Source organism: Thunnus maccoyii, chromosome 23, assembly GCF_910596095.1.
Source record: "Thunnus maccoyii chromosome 23, fThuMac1.1, whole genome shotgun sequence".
NCBI lineage: Eukaryota > Metazoa > Chordata > Actinopteri > Scombriformes > Scombridae > Thunnus > Thunnus maccoyii.
This window is the reverse complement of record NC_056555.1, coordinates 605,492-620,153: the sequence shown is the minus strand read 5'-3', so window position 1 is coordinate 620,153 and position 14,662 is coordinate 605,492. Positions and strand designations below refer to the sequence as shown.

The 14,662-nt window shown below is 41.5% G+C and overlaps 1 protein-coding gene across 4 annotated transcripts in view; it reads left to right on the top strand.

Annotated features, from left to right (window-relative positions):
- lmo3 (LIM domain only 3) overlaps positions 1-13,326 on the top strand; it is a 59,979-nt gene extending 46,653 nt beyond the window's left edge. For all 4 annotated transcript variants that reach the window (XM_042402554.1, XM_042402555.1, XM_042402553.1 and 1 more), the window contains exons 3-4: positions 2,076-2,201; positions 12,669-13,326. In XM_042402554.1, coding sequence (XP_042258488.1) covers positions 2,076-2,201; positions 12,669-12,774 — 232 coding nt within the window. In that variant the 3' untranslated portion in view covers positions 12,775-13,326. The remainder of the gene's footprint in view (positions 1-2,075; positions 2,202-12,668) is intronic.
- Positions 13,327-14,662: the final 1,336 nt, after the last annotated feature.

The following is a 14,662-nucleotide window of genomic DNA, read 5'->3' as shown; positions in this document are numbered from 1 at the left end:
TGAGAGGCGGCACTGTGACTCTCTGTCGAAAGCTGCCATACAAAGTGCCTCTGTTATGCTCAAACACTCATGCTCATTATCTCACACTAAATCTATCATTTCTTTTTCTTTTTCTGAGGATTTTTTAGATCAATTACTCTGCTTTGTAAGAAGATCATCATCATTTCATCTATTTCATGTGAAGGCCTTCCGGCAATGCACATTTGTACAGAAAAGAGAAAGGACAAGAGATAACACAGATATATCTAAATTTAGATGGCTCAAAGGAAAAGGCATAATTCTTTTAATTAAGTCAGCACTAATCTATCGAATTGGCCCTCTTTGTTTTCACCCACCTACCATGTTACAAGAGATATCCTTCATTGTCTCAAGGTGTGTTGACAGTGGCCCTTAATTCTGTAGGTATTCATGAGGGCACAATCTATCTGCTTCCTTTGCCTCTGGGAAACATACTTTCTGAAGGTTAATAAACAACCCTGCATATCCCAAGCCCTGAGATCATTTATCAGATTGCGATCTCTTACAGACTCTGAGAGTGGCATGCTGTTTTATCATTTTAACAACGACGGCTAAAAGTGCCTCAAGAAGTCTGCCTAATAGGTTATTTTGTTATATGATTTCGTTATCAGATTTTTTTTCTCCCTTGCTAGCCTGGTCTAGGTCGCTGTGTAGTAACAGCCCTGAATCCCTAATGAATACTCGCATTAATGTCCCTGGAGCAGGCGAAGAAATAATAGGATCCTCCCTGGGCAGTATTGCTAGCCATGTCCCATCTATTTCCATGGCACAAGCTGCAGCCCTGCTATTTTTTACTGCGCTACTCTGGCCCGGCCCTGTCCAACCTATTTTTGTGACTGATTCAGAGACCCTATCTGTCTCAACAGCTCATGTTAGTGTGTTTACCACAATCCCTTTGACAGCTGTCACTCTCATTTTCAGAGCCACCAAGAAGCAACAGAAGCAGTTGTAGTCCTGTAATTCTGTTTTGTGTATTTCTGCTAACCAGGGGAATCAAGGGTGGGATATAGTTGTGGGTGGAGTCAAACATGTTCAAAAGGTCAAATGTGCTGTGCTCATACCCTTCAGTTCACAAAATATGGACACAAAAAATAATAATATAAATACTGTATGTTCTATTCATTGTGACATGGCATCTTGAAAAAGTGTTTAACTGTTGTTTATTTTCTCCAAAATATTAAGAACAAAAGGAACTAAAAAGGTTACCTTGATCATTTTCATTGGTTTTATTTAAAACTAAGGGACTAACAAATCTCTCTTTGGTTTGAAGCTTTCATCAAAGCATGTATGACAGCAGTGAGCTTTCTTATTAAATGACATGCAATCAGTCAGTGGGAAAACAATCACACCTGTACCCTGTAACAAGATCCACAAAACCAACAAAAGTAAATAAATAAATAAGTAAAATACAGATTTGATTTATTAAAATAAAAAAAAGAGTAAGGAAAAAAAAATACTATTTTACTGGGTTATCAGGTTGGGGGGTTGTTGTTTTTTCATCTGTGATGGTGTTAATGGTGGAGTATTTTTCTGAAGGTTGTATGTATGATATTAAGAAATATATGTCAAGAAAATGAAAAAAAATGGCTTTGTAATTTTGTATATGGTTTTGTAATTTTGTATATGTGTGAGAATACAGGAGCCGTCCTTTAACACTATCCTTTAACACTTACGGAAAAACCTGTGTATGCTTGATTGAGTCAGATGAGAAATTCATCACTGTAGACAGGTAAGTCTTGGAGGTGTTTAGCCCAGCTTAGCACAAAGACTGAAAGTAATGGGAAACTGCTAGCTTAGCACCTCCACAGCTGTTTTAATTATACACTTATGGTTCTTGGTTGTCACAATTATTTTTCCTCACAGGTTCAAGTCAGGCTATGATAGCAGTCCCCCTGTATTTCACCTCCCAGACTTACTGTTTTGTACTGGATACTAACATGCAGTATGCTTTGAATCCTGAGACTTGGGGAAAATATTTACATTATATATCTTTTTTTCTTGTGTGTGTGTGTGTGTGTGTGTGTGTGTGTCTGTGTGTGTGTATGTGGGTGGCTCAGGTTGTTTGGTGTAACAGGGAACTGCGCAGCCTGCAGCAAGCTAATTCCAGCCTTTGAGATGGTCATGAGGGCCAAGGAGAACGTCTACCACCTGGACTGTTTCGCATGCCAGCTCTGCAATCAGAGGTTAGTAAGTAAACCACACTCCTGCTCCTCTCCCATACCTGCATCCAGTCAAATTACCATTTAGGGAATCAATGCAGAATGGTAAACCCAAGTGCTGCTAATAGTTGAAGAAAGATCCCACATCAGAGATCTATCACTCTTAACCAGTAACCAGGGCCTCAGGGATACCTGCTGACCCAGCACAGTGATTATGATCTAGGACTACTACTGTATAGTGTCAGCCTAGAGCCGCAGGTGCAGCTCCCGCAAAATCACAGTAGTGTTTGATGGACCATCTGAAAAAGCACTGCTGCCGGTTTGAACATGGGCCTCTGCTGTGGTGGTGAAAGTTAAGGCCCGAGTCTCCTTCAAATTAACTAGTTCATATGATATTTTATCGTACCATGTCCAAAAGCAATAGTGTCTATTCCTCTTCTGAATGGCCACATTCAAAGGCGGAAAAAAAAGCCTGTCCTCATAGCTTCCTCCCAGCTGCATCCCGCTGCCTCCTCATGTCACTCTAAGAATTCTGGGTCTCTTGCGTCTGTCTCTACAGTTTTGATATGAATAGTCATACAAATGGAGATGGAGAGCATGCTTTTGGACAGTCTCTCCTTGATGGAATACATATGAAAAATGACAGAATTAACTGTGTGAATAGTCTAACATGGTCTGTTTCATAAAATTGTCAGGCTTTTTGAGGTTTTTTTGAAGGTTACAAGAAGCACTATCAAACAGAAAACTGTAGGGGAACATCACACATCATCAGGAAGATTACATGTTGGCTGGGTTCCTGTGTCTCTCTCACTTTCTTTCCCAACCTCGGCTTTGTTGCAGATGTCCGCATGCAGACACACACACACACACACACACACACACACACGCACACACACACACAAATCAGACACACTGCGCATGCTAAAGGCAAAGGACCTGGTTACGCACAATTAGCACTTGGTTATTGTCTTGCCACTTCAGCCGGCTGCACCAGACAGCCTCCTCTAATGGGAGAAGTCAGCTAATCTTCATCAGCCAGGCCCAGGCAGGCCAACTCTGCTCTCCTACATTAAAACCCATTTAAGCGCGAGCAAATCTTTCTTTTTACATTAGGGCAGCTGATGAACTGTTGAATAAAATAGACTGAATAAAATAGTTTCACATGGTCTTCTGTGGCCTTGTAGGCACTGTTCAGATGCCCATCACAATTTCACTGGGGCCTGGCCAAGATTTATGGTGTGGCACTGACTTCAACTGAGGCTGTTCCTCAGCTTTGACTTTTTGTTTTCCATTTTGTTTCTTTACATTGGTGGAGAGATTGTGGGAGAGATATACATTTAAAGGATCATTCTGTGTGCCTGAATTCACATCCTACAGAAACTGCATTGCCCCAAAAGTAGCTGATATAACTGATGATAACATATTTCAATGGGCATTTAAACTTTGAAATCAAATTCTGATGTGCAAATTATTACTGTAATTCCCTCTGTCATATGTTTATACTTTTTTTTTTTTTTTTGCATCTTTCAGAATTGACATTGCAAACATGAGACTTGTCAAGTCAGCCAGCTGTTGTTCTGAGAGAAACTGTTTTGGAGAGGGAGTTTTATGCCACAGTGATTCAATCTCTAAATCTACATTTATGACTTATGTCTTTTAGAACATTTGGGATTCACAGCAGGTATGATGCATTCTTAGTGATGTCCACAACGTTACTAATAAGTCTAAGTGGGTTGTCAATATTTATATCCTGATTAATAGAATGACCTTTCACAAATTTTCTCAGCCTCAGTCCGAGATCTATCAGGAGATCTCACTTAAGATTCCCTGTTTCTCAACGTCTCATTGTGGCCAGTCTGAAAATGGGCTCCTGTTCTTTGTCTGGAATACTGATCTGCCGCCTTGTTCATCTACACCACACCATTTCTGTCCCCTCTCATTTCCCAGCCTCAAACAAACATGAAAGCCCCCATCGACCCCCTCCCCCCACGGGTCCTTCAATAAAGCAATCTAATCCATCTCACAAATGGCTCAGAGATTTCTCTGTGGAACATCGTCAGAAAATGTGAAATCTGATAAACAGAGCAGGCTATAGGGGGGTCAGCAGGGGTCACGCGGTGTAATTATCCATCGCTCCTGCAGGTCAGCTGCAGCACATGTTGGCGTTTGAAGGTTGAATTGCTACAATCAAGTATGAACATACAGCAACCCCCCACCACACACTCACACACACACACACTTACTCCCATGCATCTATCCACGCCATCAGTTACTTTGTGGGTACATCCACCCTACCGAGCAAGGGCAGGGAACTCAAAGCCAGTGATTACTCTGATTTCATCAGGGACTCACAGGCAGGACTCTAATGGTCATTGCCATGCTCAGCTATTAAGGGCCATGCTTAAGTGATAGGCCAATTAGTGGAGGACAGAGATGGAAAGATGGGCCGGTTAGCTGAGAGTGGACATGTCACTGTGATCATGACCTGCAACTGCTTCTTTGTTCTTTGTCATCATCACCATCAAATTGGCAGTAATCTCTTGCTTGCCACGAAAGAAGCATTGAGAGCTGAACCTGCTTCAGGAATAAGATAAATGGAAAAGCCTCACCAGTTATCTTACTTGTGTATCTGCCAGAGAGCAAAAGCCTTTTTTCCCTCCCATTTCTTCGCTCTGTGCATGACTTTGAAATGGTATCAAGCTGAGGGGAGTGAATAGCTCCTGTCCCTGGTCTATCAGTGAAAATATAGGATCCTACATTGGCTCTGATTGCTCATGTCTGCACCCAATGTGGCCTTACTCTGTTAAACTGGACATAAATCTACCATCATGACCTTCCCACCAGCCAGACCTGTTATTTTCCCTACCTTAGCTCGGGGAAATGAAGCACCACCATGGTCTTAGAGCCAAAGGGACAGGGGGCAGGTTCTGAGCAGTGTGGGGTTGTTGGTGTGGGTGGGGGTATTGGGAATAAGGAAGGAGATATGAGACTCCATCCAGCAAGCAGTTAGCCACAGATCAGCCCTGGGGGACAGCTAATCGATGGAGCTGTCGTCCAGCCTCATCATCTAGCCAGTGCTGGCCCAATTTCCCCCTGATGAGCTAGAGGCCACAGTCTTGGGAGGCTGGGGGAAGGTTAGAGTAGAGGGGAGCGGAAGAGCGCAGGATGGGTGACAGTGCAGGGGAAGGTCAGTGCTGATAAGGGGGGAGGCTCCATATTGGAGCCTTGGAAGGAGAGAGTGACACCAATTGGGTTCAGCACAGCTAAACTCAGCCACTGGTGCCTTGTATGTCATGGGTTAGGCTTGTTAGATGGGGGCCTAATAGGTAATAAGGGACATAGTTGTCACTTTGTGTATGATTGGTGTTGAGAACTTAGAGCCTGTGAAGCCAGGCTGTTAGAGAACAGAATTCAACTTCCTAATCCTGCACTACTGAAGAAAAAAAAAATCACAATAAAAAGTAAAAATTACAAATTTTATACAAATAAATGGTAGTTTTTCTCCACTCATCAAGGTGAAAGGTGTTTCAACCAGTTTATACATTTTCAACATTCTGAAGACCCTAGCTGTATAACATGAGGGGCCACATCCTTCAAAGTTTTAAGACAGAACATGTCATGATGGGCTGATGTGCATGTCTATAGTTTTGAGCTGAGTCTCACTTTATGAGCTGCCTCTTTCAAAGTGCATGTCCTAAGACAGGGTAGACTTCAGAGGACTGAAGGCGAGAGCTGAATCCACCATATTCAATGCACAAAACAAAAAACAATAAAAAGGATGTATCAGTTGAGCCCTCTGAATTTAGGCAAAAGTGGACTGCATTTGGAAGAATCTTTGGAATGGGACTGCCTTGTCAACCGTTATCAGTAAAATGTACTGATGCATCCTCATGAAATAGGTGGTAATGGAAGCTTGGTGATGTAGGGGACTTGTCACTAATCAGACAGTAAGCTAACATAGTTCATTCAAGGTAATATTTGTACCATCCACTCCTGGCTCATGACTGCATGCAGACCATGACTAATCTCTTTCTGGAGTTTATACTTCTGCAGAGCAGAGTCATATTAAATTGGATTGTGCATTACAGCTAATATGATGCCTTCCTCCATTTTGGACCCACCATTTTTTCTAAGGTCAGTACTGTCAAGACAGTTCGCGGTTGGTCAAAGGCAATAATTTGCATTTTAACATTCACAGCAGGAAATAAGGGAAGGGAATCATCTATAGATTGTCGTCTGTGGGCGTAGGTGTAGGTTGAGCCCAGTGTTATCTGAAGGCTAGTCAGTATAGTGTATATGACCATCCTTCAAGGAGGCAGCCCTTCAAATACAGCACTGTGTCAGGGTGGTCTTTGCCTGGCACACAGGAAGTGATGCGTTTTTCTCCCCAGAACTGAACAAAGAATCCAGGGGAAAAGACTTGTGGCCACATTGTTTGATTAACAATTGATTTTTCAGTGGTACAGTACAGAAACCTGACATGTGAGTGCTGAGCTTCACAGATGCAGACAGAAAATGAATGCTTTAATGAAAACCAGAGTTTTAAAACACAATGGCAGTGGGTGTGTAGCAGCAAAAATGGAGACAAAATAAATAAAAAATTATGATTGCCCCATTTCCAGATGTGAAACTATATTACCTACATTTCATTCACCAAAGAAAAAATCATCTTTAACATGCTCTTGTACTGCTGCCGTCTGATTGCCCAGCAGCAATCTGCCAGGGAAGATTTACAACATGCTGTTACAATTAAGCATCAGTGTCATAGGGCCAAGTGTTTCTGGACCTGCATGCATCCTAACAGTAATTAGATTTGGTGCAATTGAGACTATTTTCTCTCTTTGACAATCTCACTGTTTCTTCATTTGAGTCGAAAGTGACTACTGTAGTTAACATGGGCCTCCGAGGCAAATAGCTGGCATCGCAATACATCTTTTAAGTGTGTGCCTGTGGAAGCCATTCTTTCTCTTCCTCCTACAACAAGAGGTCTCTAAAGACTCATTAGTCACAGTCACCTCTAAATAAAGGAAGGAAGATAGAGGGAAGAACGTGAAGGGAGAGAGGAAGACAGCACCTGCAGAGGGCAACTGAGTATATGGTTAGAACCATTATATTGCAGACTGTAATAAACATACAACTATATAGATACCATACTTGAGAAAACACATGCGATGTTCAGGAATGCCTTTGATGAAGCTATAGCTAGCTCCTTTAATGAGTACTGAGCCCTCGCAGTAATGTGTTACAAGGTATAGATTGGTGAAAGATTAAAGGAAAAAACTGAACCTGAATAAATGAGTGGAGAAACATAATGAAAGCAGATGCTCACTGAATGGTTTGATGAGTATGAAAATGATATGAACCATATGCTATGACATTTACATTCACCAGTTGAATTGAACACCAATTTCAGATTTTGGAGCAGTGTGTTAAGGCATCAGTATGCTTCAAAAGAACTATACAACATGTCACCTGAAAATGTCTAAAGGCAATGTTTATAATTGTAGCCACACTAGAAGGTAGGGAGCATTTAAGCTAGCCTAGCTTGGTTCCAGACTTCTGAATCACTGCCCACATTTCGGACTTTTTCAGTGATTTAAATACATCTGGTATTGTGCTCATTCACAACTGCCTCCTCCTGTTGGACAAAAAAATGGAGTCAAAGCTTTGTAAGAGGGTTTACTAATGGGGCCGGCATCTTCTTTTGCTAGTGCCAGAAAAATAATACGTCTATCAAAAACCAAGAAAGTGGCCACAGGAATGGCAACATTTCAGTGTCAACTGACAATGACATTGGTGGAATAGAGGTCGCTCACTAATGATTGGTGAGGGAATTACAAAATAAATATCAATACTATGTCAGACTAAATGAATAGTACGTGAAGTGTTTAATTTTTTAATTTTTAATTTTCATCTCAAACTATTCTCTAAAATTCAAACTTAATAAAATCTGTATTTGCATATTTGACAAAATAATTTAAACTCCTGGACCTTTAAGACCTAGACCTTACAGCAGCATCTCATGGTTTTCATCAGCAGATAGAGTTTCATTTGTATAGTGTTTTTCCACACTCGCATTATGTTCCTTCATATGATACAGTTATGGACATAAAATCAAATATTTCAAAGAAGTGGAGCAGATTGAAAACAAGATAATAATTACCACAAAATGAGAAAGTCTGTTTGATGATTTGATTCACTGTGTAAACGCTAAACTAAAAAGATGTGGCTTAACTTTTTTGCTGAATATTTAGAGGATTCATTGTTTTCAGTGGGGTATTGAAACAGGCGTCACTGCAGGTTTCATATATATATACTGTATAATACTTATGACGGCTAATTCAGTAACACATCATATCCCTATTTATCATATCATCAGCAACAGTAAATAGCTGTTTTTTTATTGAAAGTCCAGTAGCAGCAAACCAATGTATGAGTGTTCTCTAACAAAGAGTTATATAGAAGATGTACCCTGCAAATGTTTTTTAAGAAACTGGAAATACTAGGGCAACACAAGGTCCTTTATTAGACATGCCCTTGATGGGCCCAGCGTAATATCCTCATCATAATTGGTGCACAGATGTCACATATGCTGTTGACATTTCACCGAGCAGAAACAATTTGGCTGTGTGAAATAAGTGGAGGGCAGGGATAAGGGCTATGGGAAGAGAATGAAGGGGAGGAGGAGGAAGAGGGGTGGGAGGAGTGAAAGAAGCAATCCTACTGGTGTAAAAGAAATAAAGGGGTAAGATGAAGCTAAAGTGGGAGTGGGCATGGTGTAAGTAAAGGCAGACACTAACAGATTCTGAGAGACAAGGGGTCATTCAAACAGGACAATTTATTAGACTGGAGTGATACCATTACATGAAATACACCTGTGCCTCTGCTTTATCACTGAATCAAACAGCAGAGATGAATGGATATTAGTTCTCTGTGTTAGGAGTGGTAATAAAGGTGTGTATATACAGACAGGTGACAAATTAAAGGAAAAACCAGCACAGGTCTGAATGCTTGACCCCTACAGTGAGGGGATCCAGTGGTTATGCTATGGGGGGGATTTTGCTGGCACAGTTTGGGTCCACTTGTCCCCTGAGAGGGAAGGGTCAATGCAAATCAATACAAAGTTGTTCTGAGTGATCACTTTTATCCTATGATGAAACATTTCTATCCTGATGGGAGTGGTCTTCCAGGATGACAATACCCCCATCCATAGGGCACGAGGGGTTACTGAATAGTTTTATGAGTGTGAAAATAATGTGAAACATATGCTATGGCCATCACAGTCACCAGATCTCAATCCAGTTGAACACCTATGGGAGATTCTGGACTGACATGTTAAACAGCGCTCTCCACCACCATCATCAAAACACCAAATGAGGGAATATCTTTTGGAAGAATGGTGTTCATCCCTCTAGTTGAGTTCAGAGACTTGTTTAATCAATGCCAAGGTGCACTGAAGCTGTTGTGGTGGCACGTGGTGGCCCAACACCTTACTAAGACACTTTATGTTGTTCTGGATGCCCTTGTTTATTCATATCTCTGTAAATAAACCATTTTGCAAAAATACTTCAGCTTCTATTTGTCAGCCATAACTGTTGTTGCTGATTTGTGTTGATACTCAGCCTTAAAGTGGATATGAAACAGTCGATGAAGTTAACATAATTTACTAAAAGAATATCCATTCTAATCAACAACTATATAATAAACATGACAAATATAAACATATAAAAGAAAAGAGAAACTGTGGTATCTTTCTTTGGACCAACAGACTGAGGTTGCACCGTCTGTTTAAATTTCACTGCCTATAATATGTACTCTACCCAACATACACATGATGACAGTGGTACAGAGGCACTGATTACGCCAAATGAACCACAACCATTAAAAACACCTAAAACTCATGTTATTCCACACCATTCATCGGTTGAATCCTTAGCCAGAGAGAGTCATCCCAGCTGATGCAAACCTCCAAAGAAATATTTCTTACCGTGACCTCACATTTTCCGTAGCAGTAAGTCAGGCTCACACTCCAGACTTTGGACTCCAAACGTTAGATGATTCCCAGATGTTATCCCCAATTCCTTTATCTTCCTCACCATCATCTTGTTTGTTCTTCTTGCAATGCGTACAATAAAGTTGTTTAGCATGTGGGATAGCTGGCATTTCAATCACATGGCTTATCTGACAAAAAGGTATCACACATGGGGCGGCTGTGGCTCAGGAGGTAGAGCAGGTCGTCCACTAATCGGAAGATCGGAGGTTCGATTCCCGGGTCCTCCAGTCTGCATGTCGATGTGTCCTTGGGCAAGATACTTAACACTAATTGCTCCTGATGTGAGAATGTGTTTGAATGCTTAGATTTCCTCTGATGGGCATGTTGGGACCTTGCATGGTAGCCCCTATACCCATTCAGCATATGAATGTGTGTCGCTTTGAGTGGTTGGAAGACTAGAAAGGTGCTATACAAGTACAGTCCATTTACATGTCTAGTGACAAATTTAAAAAAAATATTGTTGCCATACTGAACCAACATAAAGCACAATAATTTGGGATGAAAAAGCAAGAAATTGTTCCATAAGTAAATTATTTTGTGTTGACCATTTGACCGTCCATCCCAGAAATTGCCTGAGGCCTGACTTGTTTTTGTGGGTTTTTTACCACCCAGGAATTGGCTCACAACTAAATAAGCATTTTTGATTGGTTGATGTCAGTTCTACCTGCTTACTCCTGCAATGGTTTTATTCGTGATCTAAATGTCCATAACGCTAATAAATTAACAATATGAACCAAGGTAGCAGCAGTAGGCCAAATAATATATTTATGCATTTGTCAATTTCTCCGTATTTCAGTCTAGTCTAGCTTTTGCCTTTTACTTAACATATATTTTAGATACTATCAGTTATAGTAATAATCAGTCTCCAAAAATAGTACTAGTAACTACTATAGCACCTAGTAAAAAATAGAAAAATCAAAGTAAAGACCAGAAAAGAAACAGGACATTAATAAAAAGATAAGATGTGATTTCAAATGGAGCCCAGAAATGCTTCACTGTCTTCACTGGCCAACAGAACCAACAACCGTGTTTTGTAGGCAATGATGTCACTCCAAAATGGTGGGTCGCTAGCTAGATAGATAGGTAGAAATTACGCAAATAAATTTGTCATATCTGTGGTTTTAAAATCTGATTTTCGGCATGGTGTTTTTCAAATATACTTGGTTGCTACCAGTGCCAAAATATGCACATTTCATGTCCCCTTTAAAGAACAATGGTGAGGTGAAGCTGCTTTTATGTGTCTATTACTGTCTCTGCTATTTAAAAATACTTTTATTATTAAAAATACTTGATACTCTTGATGCTGATATGATGCTCTTGTGTTTCCTTGAACAAAGATTCCCAGAAGGAGACAATGATGAGGGGTTCTTAATTTATTTCCTACAGTACTGTGAAGGTTGGCAGGATGACATCACTAAAATCAGCTTTTATATTATATTATACAAGATATAGATGACTGACTGATGCTCATTTCATCCCGCATTGAAATGTTGATGATTTAAAGAGACTGCAGCTGAGTTATGAGTGTGCAGCTTTACATGATCTGTGTTTCAAAATAATTGTCATCTCTTCCCCAGAACATTTGGCATTACACATTATTGTCACTCTTTTTGGTATTTTGTGCCAATACCTACGGTGTATTTGAATCCTGCTAATTGGTCCCAAATGGATGTAACAAATCATGCTCTCAATCTGCCCTCCAGCCCTGAATAAATGCTGTGAACAGCCTGAGCTTGTCAGGTACCTGAGCTCCATCCGCTGTGTGCAGCTCCCAGCACTGAACTCAGCAGTCTTAACACCAAGGGAAGTCAAACGGAGGTGAGCCTCACTGTCCCCACCCCCCCCACCCCCTACTGCAGCTACACCTTCCCTTGGTAAACACTGGCACCAGCGCTTGCCGACCTTGTCCAACCTGCACAATGAGGGAGATAAGCAGCCCTCAGGACAATACAGCAAGAGTTACGGCTCTTACACGTTCAACATAATCTCTGCTTGGCGCTGTGCTGAAAGGTCAAGCATAACTGTGGTCCCCCTGGCTGGAGCAGGATGGGGCTGCCGAGGTCGGTGGGGGTTTCGGTAACACCTGCAGGTGGAAAGGAACCCCAGCAGTCTGAAACAGAGATAATTCCATCCATATACATCAGACCACCCCCGTCTTCTCAAACTAACCCACATGCCTCAAGCCCTGCATTTCTTTCCTCCCTTGTAACTGAGTTGACTGCTTCCTAGAAGAGAGCTCCTTGTCTGCACACAGCAGCTTTGCAGCTGAAGGGTGGGTTGGCACTGAGGTTACAGTAGGTGAGGTAGAGAGTTTGCACTACAGTCAGGAAGCTAGTGCTGCAGCTGGCTAGACCTGCTAGCCTTCAGCTCAGTGCTAATGATGAGATTCTTGCTTTGATGCTTATGTAAACCCCTCTCTCTTTCTTTGTGTGGTGCAGGTTTTGTGTGGGAGACAAGTTTTTCCTGAAGAACAACATGATTCTGTGCCAGACAGACTATGAGGAGGGGCTGATGAAGGAGGGCTACGTTCCCCAGGTCCGCTGACCCTCAGGCCAACACATAGGAAAAGGAGGAGGAAGAGGAGGAGTGGGAGAAAGAGAGAGACTGAAGGAGCGCTTGCAATCACACAACAAAAAGCACTATTGCCTCCTGTCCAGCTCCTGTCCCCCACATGTACATAATGAAGCAAGCCTCCATGGGAGGGGAGACACTCTGCTGTACAGAATAGCCATAGAGACTGCAGTGTGGCAGGGAAAGGCCCTGGAAGCCTACAACAGACTACAAGTATGAAATAAAAAGTTTGTCCATTTGTTTGTTTGTGACTGACGGATGCTGCCTCTTTTTTCCTGGCGAACAAAACACCGGCCTCAGAGCAATTTTTTACCAACAGCTTCTCCTGGTTGTTGGGGAAAAAAATTAACCTGCCCAAATGCAGTCTTGTCTCATCTTATCTGACAAGGTGTCCCACCTGACTGCACAGGCCAACAACTTCTACTTGAATCTAAAATACACTGAGGTATTGTCAATCAATGTAATTTTGAGATAAAGACCTTTTTACTGTATGTTAAAAAAAAAACACTGCGAATGTAAAGTGAAGAGGGGCAAAAATAATGATTTTAGATTTGTTGCTGTGTGTGTGTGTGTGTGTGTGTGTGTGTGTGTGTGTGTGTGTGAGAGAGAGAGAGAGAGAGAGAGAGAGAGAGAGAGAGAGCATGAGCATGTGTGTGAGCATGTGGTTCACTCTTCAGGCTGCAGAGTTATCTGTCACGCAGTCGCGCAAAGGCTGGGTCTGGTCCATATTGTGCACTCAGAACATTAATCATGGTATCAACATGCTTCCAAATCACACAGCTGTGTTGGCCAACGAGTTTGTTAAATGATCAGTGCTTTTCTCTGGACAAAGTTCATAAATATTTTTGAGATTTTTCGGGGGGGTAGTCACCACTATGTCACTATGAGTCCAGCCACTGTACTGTCAACCTGTGAAGACTAGTAGGTCTGCTTTTCTAATCGCACCATCTCAGAAGTGACAAAGTAAAAGTGTGGTCAAGTGAGGTTTGAATGCCACTCAAAAGACTTTTTTGTTCAAAATACGCATCTCTTGAATACAATTAAAGCTGCTCTAATCACTTTCAGCTCTTCTGAGTTTATTAACCTCTTTTAGATCATTGTTTTGGTTTTCTGGCAAGCAAACTCTGCTTGTATCAACCTCATTTCGAGCAGCAGCAGACAGCAGTTTACAGTGAAAAAGCTCTGAAAAACCCACTGTACACTATCTGCTCAGCACCAAACAGCAGACAGACACAGTTAGAGACTAGCTGGTGAACATAGTAGAGGATTTAGCAGTGAAAGCGATAGATGTTTTTCTCAGAAGTTGGTGGAGATCAAACCAGAGATAAAAAGAGAGTCAATTTTGGATTTACATTCATCAGGTGGACACATGACTTCAAATAAATTACAGTGATGCTTTGTGTCTGCTGGATGTGTAAATAGGCAACTGTTAACTGCTAACACGTTAGCCAACAAATTTACAATTGTATTTTCAGCTTGTTCTGCTGTCCCCAAGTGGCCAAAATCAATGGATGCAGCTTTAAACATTATATGGACCAGACTTTATGTCTGTGGAGTATTTTTCATGATGTGACAAGTGTCAGTTCCATTCCTAATATGTATTCCATCTGAGCTACTTTCAGCAGTATTTGAGCAACCTGGATTCAGACTGACTCCAGGCTCTCACACTTGCTTGCTTTCACACCGGTCAAACTGAAATGTGGGGAAATGCTCTTGGAGGCAGGTTATTGTAGCGGTTGTAGAGGTGTACGGATCAGTTGGGGGTTGAGGGTTGGTTACTTTTTGTACACTATTTATTTGATAACCATTCAGTGTTTCACCTGTTGTCCAAAATTTGGCATTGTTTGACATGCTGATACTT